The following is a 13,778-nucleotide window of genomic DNA, read 5'->3' as shown; positions in this document are numbered from 1 at the left end:
AGACTGGGATAAAATTGGATCTGAAGCTTAAGGGATCTTTGCTACTGGGGTGAAGGGGAAGGTGAAGATCTTTATTTGAGGACAAAAGTATCTAAACGCCCGAGAGCACGAGACACCTGTGCTCCGTAATTCTAACCATAGTGGGAAGTTAAGGCTTCAACGGGAGATATTAGTCTGGCTTTGGCTCTGGCTCTAGGTTTAAACGACGTTGAAGCGCGCGCGCGTGCACACACACACACACACACACACACACACACACACACACACACACTCGTGTGTGTGTGTGTGTGTGTGTGTGTGTGTCCCTAGAAGAATGAAAATCGGACTCCTGCTGACTCGGTGCGACCCAGCCTTTCTCTTCCACCGTCCACGCCCCCCCCCCCCCCAAAAAAAAGACCTATTGGGAAGAGAAAGTAGACTCCCTCCGGTGCAAGTCTTCGGAGCGGCGGTAGTCTGTACTAGAGCTCCTGGACCGCCCGGCTGCCGGGCTTCTCAGCTTGGGAGACAGATGGGGGGCGGGGCCCATCCGAGAGGGGCGGTGGAGGCCAGGGACAGAGGAGGAGAGGGGGGTGAGAACTAAGAGAATCTGAATCGCTGGGCTGGGGGGGGGGGTGTCAGAGGAAGAGCTGAGAAGACTGGGGGCCCGAGGAAAGAGGAGGTGGGGTGGAGCTCTGCACCAATCAGTGGCGCCGGCCTGGGAGGTTGCTAGCGGTATCCACGTAAATCAAAGGGCGCAGAGCCAATGGGAGGGGGTGGAGGGGGCGGGGCCGAGGCGCGTGCCGCTGCGAGCGGGCTCTGCCAAGAGAGCGGGAGAGAGCTTGAGAGCGCGGGGAGAGGGGGGAGCGCCCAGCGAGTCAGAGAGTGAGCGAGAGCGAGAGGAGGGAGAGGAGGAGAAAGAGCGAGGGCGGGCGGGCGGGCGGGAGGCAGCGCGGCGGCAGCAGTAATAGCAGGAGCAGCAACAGAAGGCGTCGGAGCGGGCGTCGGAGCTGCCCGCTAGGGGAAAGAGAAAGAGAGAGAGGGAGAGAAGCGGGGCGAGCAAGGAGAGAGAGCCCTAGGCGGAAAAGTAACTGTCAAATGCGCGGCTCCTTTAACCAGAGCACCCAGTCCGGCTCCGAGAGTCATGGCGACCGCAGCGTCTAACCACTACAGCCTGCTCACCTCCAGCGCCTCCATCGTGCACGCCGAGCCGCCCGGCGGCATGCAGCAGGGCGCAGGGGGCTATCGCGAGGCGCAGAGCCTGGTGCAGGGCGACTACGGCGCGCTGCAGAGCAACGGGCACCCGCTCAGCCACGCTCACCAGTGGATCACCGCGCTGTCCCACGGCGGCGGGGGCGGCGGCGGCGGCGGCGGTGGAGGAGGCGGGGGCGGCGGCGGGGGAGGCGGCGACGGCTCCCCGTGGTCCACTAGCCCCCTAGGCCAGCCGGACATCAAGCCCTCGGTGGTGGTACAGCAGGGTGGCCGAGGCGACGAGCTGCACGGGCCAGGAGCGCTACAGCAACAGCACCAACAGCAGCAGCAGCAACAGCAACAGCAACAGCAGCAGCAACAGCAGCAGCAGCAACAACAACAACAGCGACCGCCACATCTGGTGCACCACGCTGCCAACCACCACCCCGGGCCCGGGGCATGGCGGAGTGCGGCGGCTGCAGCTCACCTCCCTCCCTCCATGGGAGCGTCCAACGGCGGTTTGCTCTACTCGCAGCCCAGCTTCACGGTGAACGGCATGCTGGGCGCAGGAGGGCAGCCGGCTGGGCTGCACCACCACGGCCTGCGGGACGCCCACGACGAGCCGCATCATGCAGACCACCACCCGCATCCGCACTCTCACCCTCACCAGCAACCGCCCCCGCCACCTCCCCCACAAGGCCCACCGGGCCACCCAGGCGCACACCACGACCCGCACTCGGACGAGGACACGCCGACCTCAGACGACCTGGAGCAGTTCGCCAAGCAGTTCAAGCAGAGGCGGATCAAACTAGGATTTACTCAAGCAGACGTGGGGCTGGCGCTGGGCACCCTGTATGGCAACGTGTTCTCGCAGACCACCATCTGCAGGTTTGAGGCCCTGCAGCTGAGCTTCAAGAACATGTGCAAGCTGAAGCCTTTGTTGAACAAGTGGTTGGAAGAGGCAGACTCGTCCTCGGGCAGCCCCACCAGCATAGACAAGATCGCAGCGCAAGGGCGCAAGCGGAAAAAGCGGACCTCCATCGAGGTGAGCGTCAAGGGGGCTCTGGAGAGCCATTTCCTCAAATGCCCCAAGCCCTCGGCCCAGGAGATCACCTCCCTCGCGGACAGCTTACAGCTGGAGAAGGAGGTGGTGAGAGTTTGGTTTTGTAACAGGAGACAGAAAGAGAAAAGGATGACCCCTCCCGGAGGGACTCTGCCGGGCGCCGAGGATGTGTATGGGGGGAGTAGGGACACGCCACCACACCATGGGGTGCAGACGCCCGTCCAGTGAACTCAAGAGGGGGAGGGGCAGAGCGTGGGGCTCCCCCTCCCTTTCGGTTCATGGTCCTTCCCGGGACCTCTATTCCCCCTCTAACTTCTGATCTTTCTTTTTTTTTTAAATTTTATTTTTTATTATTATTTTCCCGGTCCCTTAAAAAAGGAAAAAAAAAAATAGTGAAAATAAGGGAAAAGGAAGGAACGAAGACACTGGACTGTCCTATAACAGGTAGCAGGTGTAATGATGGGTTTTGACCTTTGCAAACAAGTACCCAGAAAAGGAAGTGGAATGTCTCTTAGTGAGAGAGAAGGGTGGTGTGTGAATGTGTGTGTGTATGTGTGTGTGTGTGTGTGTGTGTGTGTGTGTGAGAGAGAGAGAGAGAGAGAGAGAGAGAGAGAGAGAGAGAGGAGAAACTAAATAAATTACCAAAAAGAAAAAGAAGTCCACCAAACCATACAAAACACAACACTGCAGCTTCCCAATGCTCACAGTTGACACGTGCTGCTGTGTTTATTTAACATGGGTCCCCATCAGGAAAGAGGGAAAAATACACTTTTTTAAACATAGGCAAATTTTAACCACACAAATTTGCACTGCAAGAAAATTGAAGTTTACATGAACAAATTCAACATTTTTTTTTCTCAATACCCACTGCTAATTCTGAAACCGTCCTGTTCAGTTTTGTTTTGCCTTACCCAGTGGAGAGGACAGAAGCCAGTTCTTGGCCACCCTCCTTTTCTAGTGTTCTGATGTCCCTTGTTCTTATTGCTTGTGAACTTTGGCTTTCTTCAAGTCCCCCAGACCTGGTGTAACATTTATGGCTCTTCACCCAAGTGAAGTGATTGGCTTCATATAAAATAAATAAATGTTTGCATTCAGGAAATGTGTATGGTTTGCCCGCTTTATGCAAGGCAGGAATACTGTTTGCAATATATATGTAAGAGTCGAGCACTGCTTTTTGTAAACTACAAAGTAAACTTCATTTTTAGGCAGTATTTCTGGGTAGAGAAGAAAAAGAAAAATCAATAGTGAGTGACCGGTCACTTCATTTTATCAGGCAGGGCCGTTGTGAAAGAACTCAGAAGAAACGCTAGGTTAAATATATTGCTAGAGTTGTCCAACAGAAAGAAACTGGGAACTCTGAAGAGAACTTGGAAACACACTGTGTAGTTCTCTGCTTTTGGGTTCAATAACTTAATTATAAGGGATTAGTTTTGATGACAGCAGTGGTTAAACTTTGTCCCTCTACTAGGTCTTTTTTCTTTTTTAACATAGAGAAAATAACCCAGGAACTTGATAACATATGCATAGGCTGTGTTTCTTAGCACACAAATGCATACACCATACATGCATATATATACATACATGTGCATATATGAGCGTATATATATATATATGTGATAGGCAGGTTTTGTCTTCAACAGTTCATTTGTTTATCAAGTCATATTTTGGGTCTTACATCATCTTCCCCCATAATTTATTACAGAAAACTATCAGTTCAGCTTGGGCAGAGTTCTCCCCCTCTTTCATTAAGGAGGACAAATGAGGGGGGAATTTTCAACACTTCCTTCCTCCCCCTTTGTTAAGAATTTTTCAGTGCATTTTTTTTTAACCTTGTCTCAATGGGAAATGGTTTACTCCCAACACAATAGAATATTCTGGAAGGTATAGGTAAAATAAAAACAACCAAAAAACAAAAACAAAAAAAGGTTATGACTATATTAAAATTAACACCACTAAACTGTGATCAGTTAAAAAAATTAAATAGTTATCAGCACAAAAGGGCGCTAAAAGGGAAAATACTTTTTTAGTAACCTTAAATGTTTGGGGTTTTATTTCTTTGATAGGTGTTAGATAAATGTTTATTTTTAAAAATTAAATTCTCACTACCGTAAAAATATGGTTCAACATAAGATTAGCATTGCACTCAGTAGTTAAGGTTTTAGGAAATATGCTTTATCCAGAATTGTCTTTTCAAACACGTGTGGTTGTTTCATTTTCAATGTTTTTGCAAGATAAATGGTGACTTATAATGGGCATATTTATTTGCCTGTATTTCATTTCCCCCAATGAATGTCACAGGAGATGGCATGGAGCTATTTCAGGTTATATCACACTGCTTGCCCCTGAAGCGTGGGGACTAGTCTTCAGTGAAGCTATCCAGAGGAGGGCAAATAGCCAATGGTAAAAGGAGGAAATGAATTTGCAGACACTTACAAGTAGGTAAGGTTAGAAGCTGGGGTTCCAAGGATGTGTCTACAGCTTCTCTTGCTTTCATGGGCTTATGGAATTGAAAGTTACCACTGAACCTTACCATATGTATATATGTTTAATATCTGTCTTTTGAAATGCAGAAATAGTTTAAATGTTTCTTTGTCTATTTTTCTTTTTTAATGCTACCCAGGGATATATTTTCATATCGTTTTACGTGGCCTGCCTCAATGTATATTTATTTCTTTTGGAGCAAAAGGTTCTGAAAACTGGTTTTCTGTAGCTTTAAATGAGTAGGTAGCAAGATCTATATGGGATGTCATTTTTTGTTCAGTTTCTTTTTTTAAAAAATGCTTTGTTTTGGTACATTTGATTGTGCTTGTGGGGAAAATAAAAGCGCAGAGATCCTTATATATTTATGTTAAAGTAATATTTTATTATTACATAAAACAGAAATGCACAATACCTTCATAGTTTGTTCTAATTATTGAAATATCTTTATTTTATTTTTAAAGATAGTGCCAAGTTCTAAGAGGTAGAGAAGCCCTACCTAGACCTTATGCTTACTGAGCTGAGTTGTGTATAAAACACTTCCCTTCCTTTATGCTTCATAAAGTTTTGGAATAAATTTTATGCATATATTGCCAGCTTTCATGCTTCTAACTTCCAGAGACATTTTCTTGATTTTTTTTTTTTATGAAGACTACTGTCCAGACTTTTCTTTGCAGAAACTACCACAACCATGGGTCCCAAATATTTCCTTCACTGCCTTATAGCGTTTATTCAAAGCAGTCATTGGGTTTGAGCTTCAATTCGTTTACCATTTCCAGGGCCAACAAAAAACATTTGCCTTGCAAATGCATGCCCATGTCCCTACACCTTCCTTCCAGGTTAGCTGCACCTTGGCCAATGGCATCAGTGGCACTACATGAACTTTAGGCTCTACTCAAATGTACTTAGATAATTTGGGATCTTCAGAAAAGTGAGGCTTAGCTAGAAATTACTCTTCATAATTAACAAAAGCTTTCAATAACAAAAATGCCATTTATGTATTTACAAAATGATTAAGAGTAGATACTATGTATTTCTCATCTTAGATTTACACGGAAAGATACTTTTGCAAAGGTTTTTACAACAGTGTTTCTTTCTCATCAGGCAACAACAACAGGCTTCAGATTTAAAGAGGAAGGAAAGAATGTATTGAAGAGATTCAAGCCATAGTACTTATGGTTTGTTTCAAGTGTTAGAGCACTGCACTTAAAAAACAAACAAAGGAACAAAATAGCTTTTAATGTTAGTGAGGTGTTCCAACAGTGTTGGGTTAGTTTGTAAGTTTGTTGGTGTATTTAAACTCCTCCCTGAAACACTGACTGAAAATATAAATGTCCATTTAGGAAAGTAGTTTCTGGGCTTATTACCTCTGATCATCCTTTCTAATTCCTAGTCAATATTACATGGGTCCCAAACAGATTCTGCTAAATGATCTTATCAATAGCCTGAACAAGAAGTGACAGAAAGAAGAAGTGTTTTGTGACCGCAGACATGCTGATGGGTAAAATGTTTAAGCTAGGTATGGATTTGAGTTCTGGGTCAATATCCCTCCACTGAAGACAGAAAGCAAGCCGCATCTGCCCTCTGCAGGGCATTTTGGTGGACCTTGAGAAGGCATTTTTGTTCTTAGCCACAAGAAATGACAGACTGGGAAACGTCGTGTATTAAACAGACATACTATGTTCTGAACTCATGTTGGCTAATCAGGTCCAAATGATGCTCTAGTGCCTTCCATGCCAGTCTTATAATGTATTGCCCAACTACTTTAAAAAAAAAAAAAAAGTCAGAGCCACTAATATAAATCAATGGGGCAATTGTAAGATACTGAGAAGCCATCTCTGTCCTAAAGACAAAATGTAGTATTTGCATTTGCTCAAAACATGACACATTTTAGACTTATTATATATATATATATATATATATATATATATATATACATATATATATATATATATGTATTTATATATATAGTGGGTGAAGAAATGATCATATATGAAAAAGTATGTGAAGGTCATAGGGAAGGAATGGGCTCAAATAGTGATATGCTTTGTGGTTCTAAACATTCTCAGTTTAGAAGCGCCCTTTATGTTTCAGACAGCAGCAGCAGCACCTCTCTCTTCCCTCCCATCCTGCTCCTATCGAGGAGGCCACACAGGGGTTGTCAGAGTTTTCTGGTGAAACGGTTTTGATGAAGGCACTCATCTATCTTCTTATTTCTTCAAAAGCAACTAATAACACAGCAGAGCAGCAGCGGTGGGGGTGGTTCCTGCATGCACTGGTTGGTCTCAGACATGGGCTGTCTTCACTCACACTTTAGTTTCCTTATGGAAATAGTGCTGGGGAGCCTGATGAGATTATCCTTTTATTTCTCCTCTCTTTGCTTTGTCTTTGTTGATTTTTCAGTCAATTCATGGAACTGTGTTCTAGATTCTATTGAATTCCCATACAAATTAAAGAATGAGATAAAGGATGGAGTTTGTACAGAAAAAAAAAGGGGTGGCGAAGTGGAGCGTCTTTGGTTCTCCTTATGTATTTCAGTGGGTAAAGAAAAGGAATGGTGTTTATTTCAAATGAAAGGGGGACCTGCATCAGGAAGTACCATGAATCCGGACAATGTGACTAATGGTTTATTCATCTGGGTTTTAGATAAATATTTTCTCTTTAGGAAAGTTTACTTTTTAAAATGATACATAGTCTCTGGATGGGATCCAAATGGCAGTGGAAGGGCACTGGGGCTTCTCATGGCTATTTCCACCTCTTGATTCAGGAGAGGAAAAACCGAAAGTGGCAGGGCCTGCCACCCAGCTCACAAATTCCTGGCCTCAACTGGCCCACATTTCCAGAACTTGGGCCAATATTTTTTCCACGTCTGCTTATCTAGAGACAAGTACTGGAGCAGTGGAAATGGCTTTCAGCTGCTTCAGGGCTTTGCTTGGGTGTGGAGATAAACAATCAGAATGTTTTCATGTTGTTCTAGCATTTGTGTGGGGGGGAAACAGAACATTTATTCTCTTCCTTAAAAAGTTAATCAACTTTATTATATAGTACCTTTCCTGGACCTTAATGACACTGCTGCTCGACTTAGCTGTTAGAGGTTATTAGAAACAATATCACATCCCATCAAACACAGTCTAGTCTCTTATTGTTCCTAGGATTCTGATTGTTGGTAACATTAAGATGTATTTCTTTTTCTAAAAAAAAAAAAAATGTCTGCTATGTTATTTAATACACCAGTAAAAGTGCATCTATCTCTTAAAGTCCATTCTTCCCGTCTTTTTGAGTTTTTATAGCTCTTTGTCTGGAATGGGGGGGGGTCGACAAGGGAGCTTCCATAAGTGGTTTGTGTCTGAAGAGCCTGGGCTCTGCAAGGGTCTGCAGTTGGCCCAAAATATCTCCCCTTGCTTAAGAATTGGGAGGGTGGGTAAAGACACACACACACACACACACACACACACACACACACACACACACACATGGTGTCAAGGATTTTGGAAAGACAGGGAGTGTTAGGGCCCTATCTGAGAAAGCTGGAGGGGATTTTGATTGTTATGAATTAACTCTCCGTGAACCATATGCTTCAGTAGGCAACTTCGCTGTGGAGTAAATTGGAACTTGAGGTCTTTTTAAAAATTGGGGTCATATATTTTCCCTCCCACCAGTGCTTCTTCTGCCTTTGTTATTTAAAAATGAAAGGGGAGTGTTTTTTGTTTTTGTTTTTGTTTTTAAAGCTCCACAGACCAAAACACAGGGCCACAGAGTTTGGCAGCAGAATGGGGAAAAGAAAGTTTCTTGCAAATTTGTAACACAAATTAGCCATTGTAATCCAAGGGCTTTAAGGTTCAAGCAAATCCATGGGCAAAATGTGGGAACTCCTTCCCTCCTCCTCCTAAGAAATCTCACTCTGTCAGAGGAATTTTTCTGTGACCTTTTATGTTCCACAGCACACGATTCTGGAGAGAATTATTTGACATTAATAACTTTTGTTAATGTTGTTTCCCCTAACAAATATTCCTTCAAAGTTCTTACAGCTACTGGGCAAGGCTGGGAAGGGCGCTGACTGCATGGCGTCTACTGTGGCTCAATTGCGGCCTTAGGGGACCGTGGCAGCAGACCTGAGCACCAAAGGAAGGTGTGTGAGGGGAGCTGGTCATTCCCTGTCCGCCCAGGCCTGGCTGAGGGATGCGGCAAATCGGGGATTTTTCTGGTCTCCAAGGGCAGCGAAGTCCTGACCTCCGTGGGAAGGGCGGTCGTCGAGGTGGATCCCAAGCCTCTCTTCTCAAGGGAGGTCCGTAGGGGTGGGCGCTTTTTGGGACTACTGACAGATCGGCCTGTCAGAGCCTGAGGTTCGGCTGCTGCTTTGAGTACTGATGTATGGGGTGTATGACGTTCGCCGCTGGGCAGAGAAATCCAAGTACCAGTGTAGGCTGGCCCTCGCGACAGGCAGCGGGTGGCAGGGACAGAGGTGCCTGGAGTACTGAAGTGGCTGGGGAGTTAGTGCAAAGAGTGGATCCCCACAACTGTCTGCCGGCCATCCTTTACCCTTAGACTCTGCAAAGTCCCAGGACAACGATCAGCTCGGGAGAGGGAGAAGCGATTGTGAGAGACGGTGGCCCCAGAATAAAAGGAGTTGGGCACCACAGCAGGGAAAGTGGAGGCGGGACAAAAGGCTGCCTGGGAAGTCACTTGGGCGTTTCCTAGCTTTGTGGAGGTTGTGCATTGAAGGAGAACCGCCTAAAGTTGAGAAACTAAGTTCTAAACGTGGGCTCCTCCGGCTCCCACTCAGCAAACTTCTGAGCTTCTGGCCTCAGTGGCCAGCTTTCAATGGAGAGGAACCTTCTCTTCTGAGCGCAAACACAAGGAAGAAAAGGGTTCTCTAACTTGCAGAAAACGGCCACTCACTTATGAGCCTAAAGCCCAATGTCAGTTACTCCGAGACAAGTGCTGCGGGAAAGAACCCCTGGGTGCCCTGTGCTTCTGAGTCAGAGGGGAGTCTCCAGAAGCGCCCGGCTGCGCTCCAGGACTGGAAGCCGGATTTCCATCTCCTGGGCCCCCGCCACTCACTCTCAGGCTGGGTGGATGCTTGCAGCCCACACCCTTCCCCAACCTCCAGAACAGTTTCCACATGGAAAGAAACTCTCAAAAAGCCTCGCAGAAGGGAGTTGGGGGATGCTAGGGCCTTTCGCCTCTTAGAGGAAAGGCCTCTTGGGGCGCGCGGGGCGTGGGGTAAGGGGGGTAGGTGGGGGTTGGAACTCTGAGTGTACCTCAGGCCTCCTGATTGTAGAGCGGGGAGCAGGCTGGCCGCGGTAGGGAAGGAGACCAACCACCCTAGAAGGGGCTCCGGCCGAGTGCTGCTCTGTGCAGGCACCCGGCCTGGTTCAGCCCCCCGGTGCTAGAGCGTCCTGCTTGCTCCAGCCACAGCTGCCTGTGGTCACTCACCCGGCCCTGCGGCCAGCCGGGGCAGGGTCGCACACAAACAGGGATGCTTCTATTTACTCGCCTCTGCCTGTGGATTTCTAAGACATTCAGCAGGCACAATCATTAAACTAATTTGTATTTGATTGTTTGGGCGGACGGACGGTAGTTTTATTGCGCTGAGCATTCAAGCAGGCACGCATCGCTGATTACCAGTATACATTAAATAAAGTTGTTTGTACACATTGTCTTACCACATATAGGCAGAGGCTTATTATTCTAATTACTCTAATTAGTGCATTGAAATGTTTTCTACTTGATTTGAGGAGACAGTGATTACTTCTATTACTTCTTTTAACTCGTATTTTATGGAAAACTGTTGATGCATGTTCAAATCACTTTATTTGCCCCTCGAATATAACGCTGACCCAAACTCAGTGAACTGCACCGCCCTTCTGGGGCCCCAACTTTGATGTGGGCCACGGCTTGGAAGAGGCTTCGCTTATTTGTTGTTTTCCTTCTCCAGCGCAGACCCCTGCCCCAGATGCGCTCCCGGCCAGGGGCCGAATAGGACAGACGCGGATTCTAAACCTTCTCGGATACAGCATCTCTGGCCGGCTGCCCCTCTACTTTTCTAAGCGCGATTACTTTATAAAGACTCCCTTAAGCATATTTTCTGTGACTCTGTTTCTGGAGCCTTAACGTTACTATTAATTGATAAGATCAGCTCATCAGACATACTATTTCGATAGGGTGTTGTAATTAAAACCTTAATCCTGTTTGAGACTTTTTTCCCTTTAAATTCCTTTTTCTTATGGAAGGGGTACAAAGTTCACTATAAAAAAGTATTATAACAGGGAGATTAATTCGTTATCTAAATAACAATCTTTGCTATTGATCCAACGCACTTTTCGCCACCTTTTGTGTTGGTCCGGGAAGACCTTAAAAAGGAGAATCTGACAAAGCAAAAGATTTGGACCGAACTCGAAAGTCTGAGATCTTTCTGGGAAAGCGAGGGGGACTGAGGCTCTCCCCTTTCATCACAGCGGGGCAAGCCGTCCAAGTGGGTCCCCGCTGCCCTGATGGTGCCACTAGGGTAGAGAAGTGCTGGTGCACGCGGGCCGGTCTCCTCAGAGTCCTCTCCCCTCACAAAAAGAGATCGGCTTGGTCTCTAGGTAAATACTCCACTGGTTCTGATTTTACTTTTAATATTTAAACTCGGATTACCGTGTCTCTAAAAGCGCGTTCCTAACCTTTGCGGGTGGCTGGGATGTAATAAACCCTGGCGGGCGGGCGGGCGCTCAGCTTCTGCTGGCCAAGGCCGCCGCCTCCCGCCCCGCCCGCCCGCCCTTGGGCCTCAGCCCCCCGCCCCCGACAGCCCCAGCCGCGCGGGAATGAAATCAGCGCCTCCCGGCAGCTGACGGCTGAGCATCCAGGGTTCTTGCAGGCGGGGGGAGGCCGCCCTTTATCCCCGCTGCAGAGTCCTCGGGGGGCAGGGGGGGGGGGGCTGCAGGAGGAGACGTGCAACCCCGCGGCGTCCCTGTGGAGAAAGAGCCCGGCTTCGTGGAAGCAGCGACCCCAGACATGGGAGGGGCACCCAGAGGCGTGGGAGGGTGGGGGTGCAGGATGGGCAAGGTCGCTGGTTTGGTTGGGGGTGGGGTGGGAGTGGGAGGGGAGGACCCTGACCAAATCTAAGCCGCCTTTAAAAGAGGTCGTGGGCCCCTGTTTGAGAAGAAGCCAAGGAATTTCTGAAGCGAAGAGGACCGTTTGTGCTCCCAAGTCAGCTCAGTAGTCCCGAGATTTTCCTCAGTTGTAAGAGTTTACCCCCACTAACACCCTCCTCCATCTCTAACAAAGTCTTCTTTCCCCCCCATGCACAGACTTGTTATGTAACAAAGTCTCCCAGGCTAGTTTAACAGGAGAATAAAGGACACCCTAGCCCCACCCCTCCCCCCTCCCCCAGTGCATCTGCTCTCACCCCAAGAAGAGCGCAGGCTTTAGCCGAATAGAACTTTGGCGCCCCACCGTGGCCTCAGCTTGCAACTACTCTAGATTTTACAGTCTAATTCTCCCAAATGTTGAGTTTCAGACTGCAGTGTGTTTCCCGCCTCTCCCCACTCTACATTCTTTGCCTAATCCCTCGAGAAAAAGTTATGAAGGTGACTCCATGCACATGACTCACACAAAGGTTTCTAAATGTCCAGTCTGGATTCCCGAGGAAAGGTCTGAAGTTTCACTGTAGAGGACAGCACATTTTACACCAAAAGTTGCCCCTACAAAGAAAGACAAGAAGAAAGGATTGCACCCCAATATTTAGTTCCTACAAGTGTAACTGTAATAATTATTCCATGTGCCAGAGAAACCACGGATTCTCATAGAAATCAAGATGAGAATGCCCATTTGGAAGCCGCAGTCGATGGTGAGGAGGGCCCAGAATACTCTATTTTGACCCAGGGAAGATTTGACCTCAGACATCTTTTTTATACAGTATGCCTGTTTTGTTTTAGAGTTCAAATGTGACTTTATCTAAGGGAGTCACTTGAGCAGAGACACGTTTATTGAAGAATTTTCTAGACCAGGGAAAATATCCCCAAATTCACATTAAAACTTATTTCCTCTCAAATTCATCTGTGAGGCCAGCATTTGCTTCTAGGAGTCTATTAAACTGTGTGCCATTTTCTCCGCCAGTCTGTCTTCTTCCTCTGCCTTTATCCCAAGTCACGGGAGGGAGAGGGGCCGACACAGACAAGAACTGTAGGTAGCTCCCATTTGTGGTTCCTGAACCAGACAGGCTTGAGTCGGAGCACCTGAGTTTGTGTGCTCTTCCTGTACTTAACAGTTGGCAAACACGGGGAAATCCAGTGGTGTTTCCAAATCCGTTTCTTCACGTGCGCATTGTGCATACAACTTCTTCGAATTTTCCAGTCGCGTTTAGATAACACGGAAGCACTAAATAAAGTGGAAGTCTGATATGCAGAGTGGTCTTACAAACTCTAGGGGAGGCCTCCGCTGTGACTGCCCTGCAAGAAATCCTACTAACCTAAAAATAAAGATACCTCTTTGTGTCTACTGGTGTGGGAGAAGGAAATGTAGAGACACACATCTCAAATGCACTACCCAGGAATAATTCCGACGAGCTGGCCTGCCATTCACTAGACTTGTACTTTCCATGCCCAGGCCTGAGGTTGTAGTTAACACCAGCACCATACTCTAGTAATTGGAATGAATGTGGCCACTGTATTATGCCAGGGAGGACTAGTTTGGTACTCTGCAAAACATACCATTTCTTTAACACCATCCAGCTTCTTGACATTTACAGCATCCTTCTCTGGGTATCTTTTATTGTAGCCCGAATAAGTTGCAAAGAGAACACTGGGTTCATACACGCAAAACCAAGCCAACACAAGCATCATCACTGACAGCAACAACAGCATTGACGATGATGCTGATGGTCACATCCTGTTCTCTGGGTTTGGAAATATCCAGGGTTTGGCTCACACAGGAACTCTCAACACACTGAGTTCCAGAAATGGCCCCATGGGGGTGGTCCCATTCCATTCAGGAACTCTGTTCCCCTCCACAGGGACCCTTACATAGAGCAAAGGAAAGCAGTGTCCGCTGCCACTTGGGAAGAGAGAAAATGTTCCTGGACAGTTCT

At 47.3% G+C, this 13,778-nt stretch overlaps 1 protein-coding gene across 1 annotated transcript; it reads left to right on the top strand.

Annotated features, from left to right (window-relative positions):
• The first annotated feature begins 925 nt into the window (after window positions 1-925).
• On the top strand, window positions 926-4,206 carry Pou3f2 (POU class 3 homeobox 2). The gene has a single exon (XM_028877995.2). The coding sequence runs from the start codon at window positions 1,121-1,123 to the stop codon at window positions 2,456-2,458; it is 1,338 nt and encodes a 445-aa protein (XP_028733828.1). The 5' UTR covers window positions 926-1,120; the 3' UTR covers window positions 2,459-4,206.
• Window positions 4,207-13,778: the final 9,572 nt, after the last annotated feature.

Source organism: Peromyscus leucopus, chromosome 2 (genome assembly GCF_004664715.2).
Source record: "Peromyscus leucopus breed LL Stock chromosome 2, UCI_PerLeu_2.1, whole genome shotgun sequence".
NCBI lineage: Eukaryota > Metazoa > Chordata > Mammalia > Rodentia > Cricetidae > Peromyscus > Peromyscus leucopus.
Note: the sequence above shows the minus strand (reverse complement) of the source record. Positions and strands in the feature narration are given on the sequence as shown.

What these genes read in the sequence shown, in the direction of transcription:
- Pou3f2 (XM_028877995.2), top strand. Translation starts at nt 1,121, where the DNA reads ATGGCGACCGCAGCGTCTAACCACTACAGCCTGCTCACCTCCAGCGCC.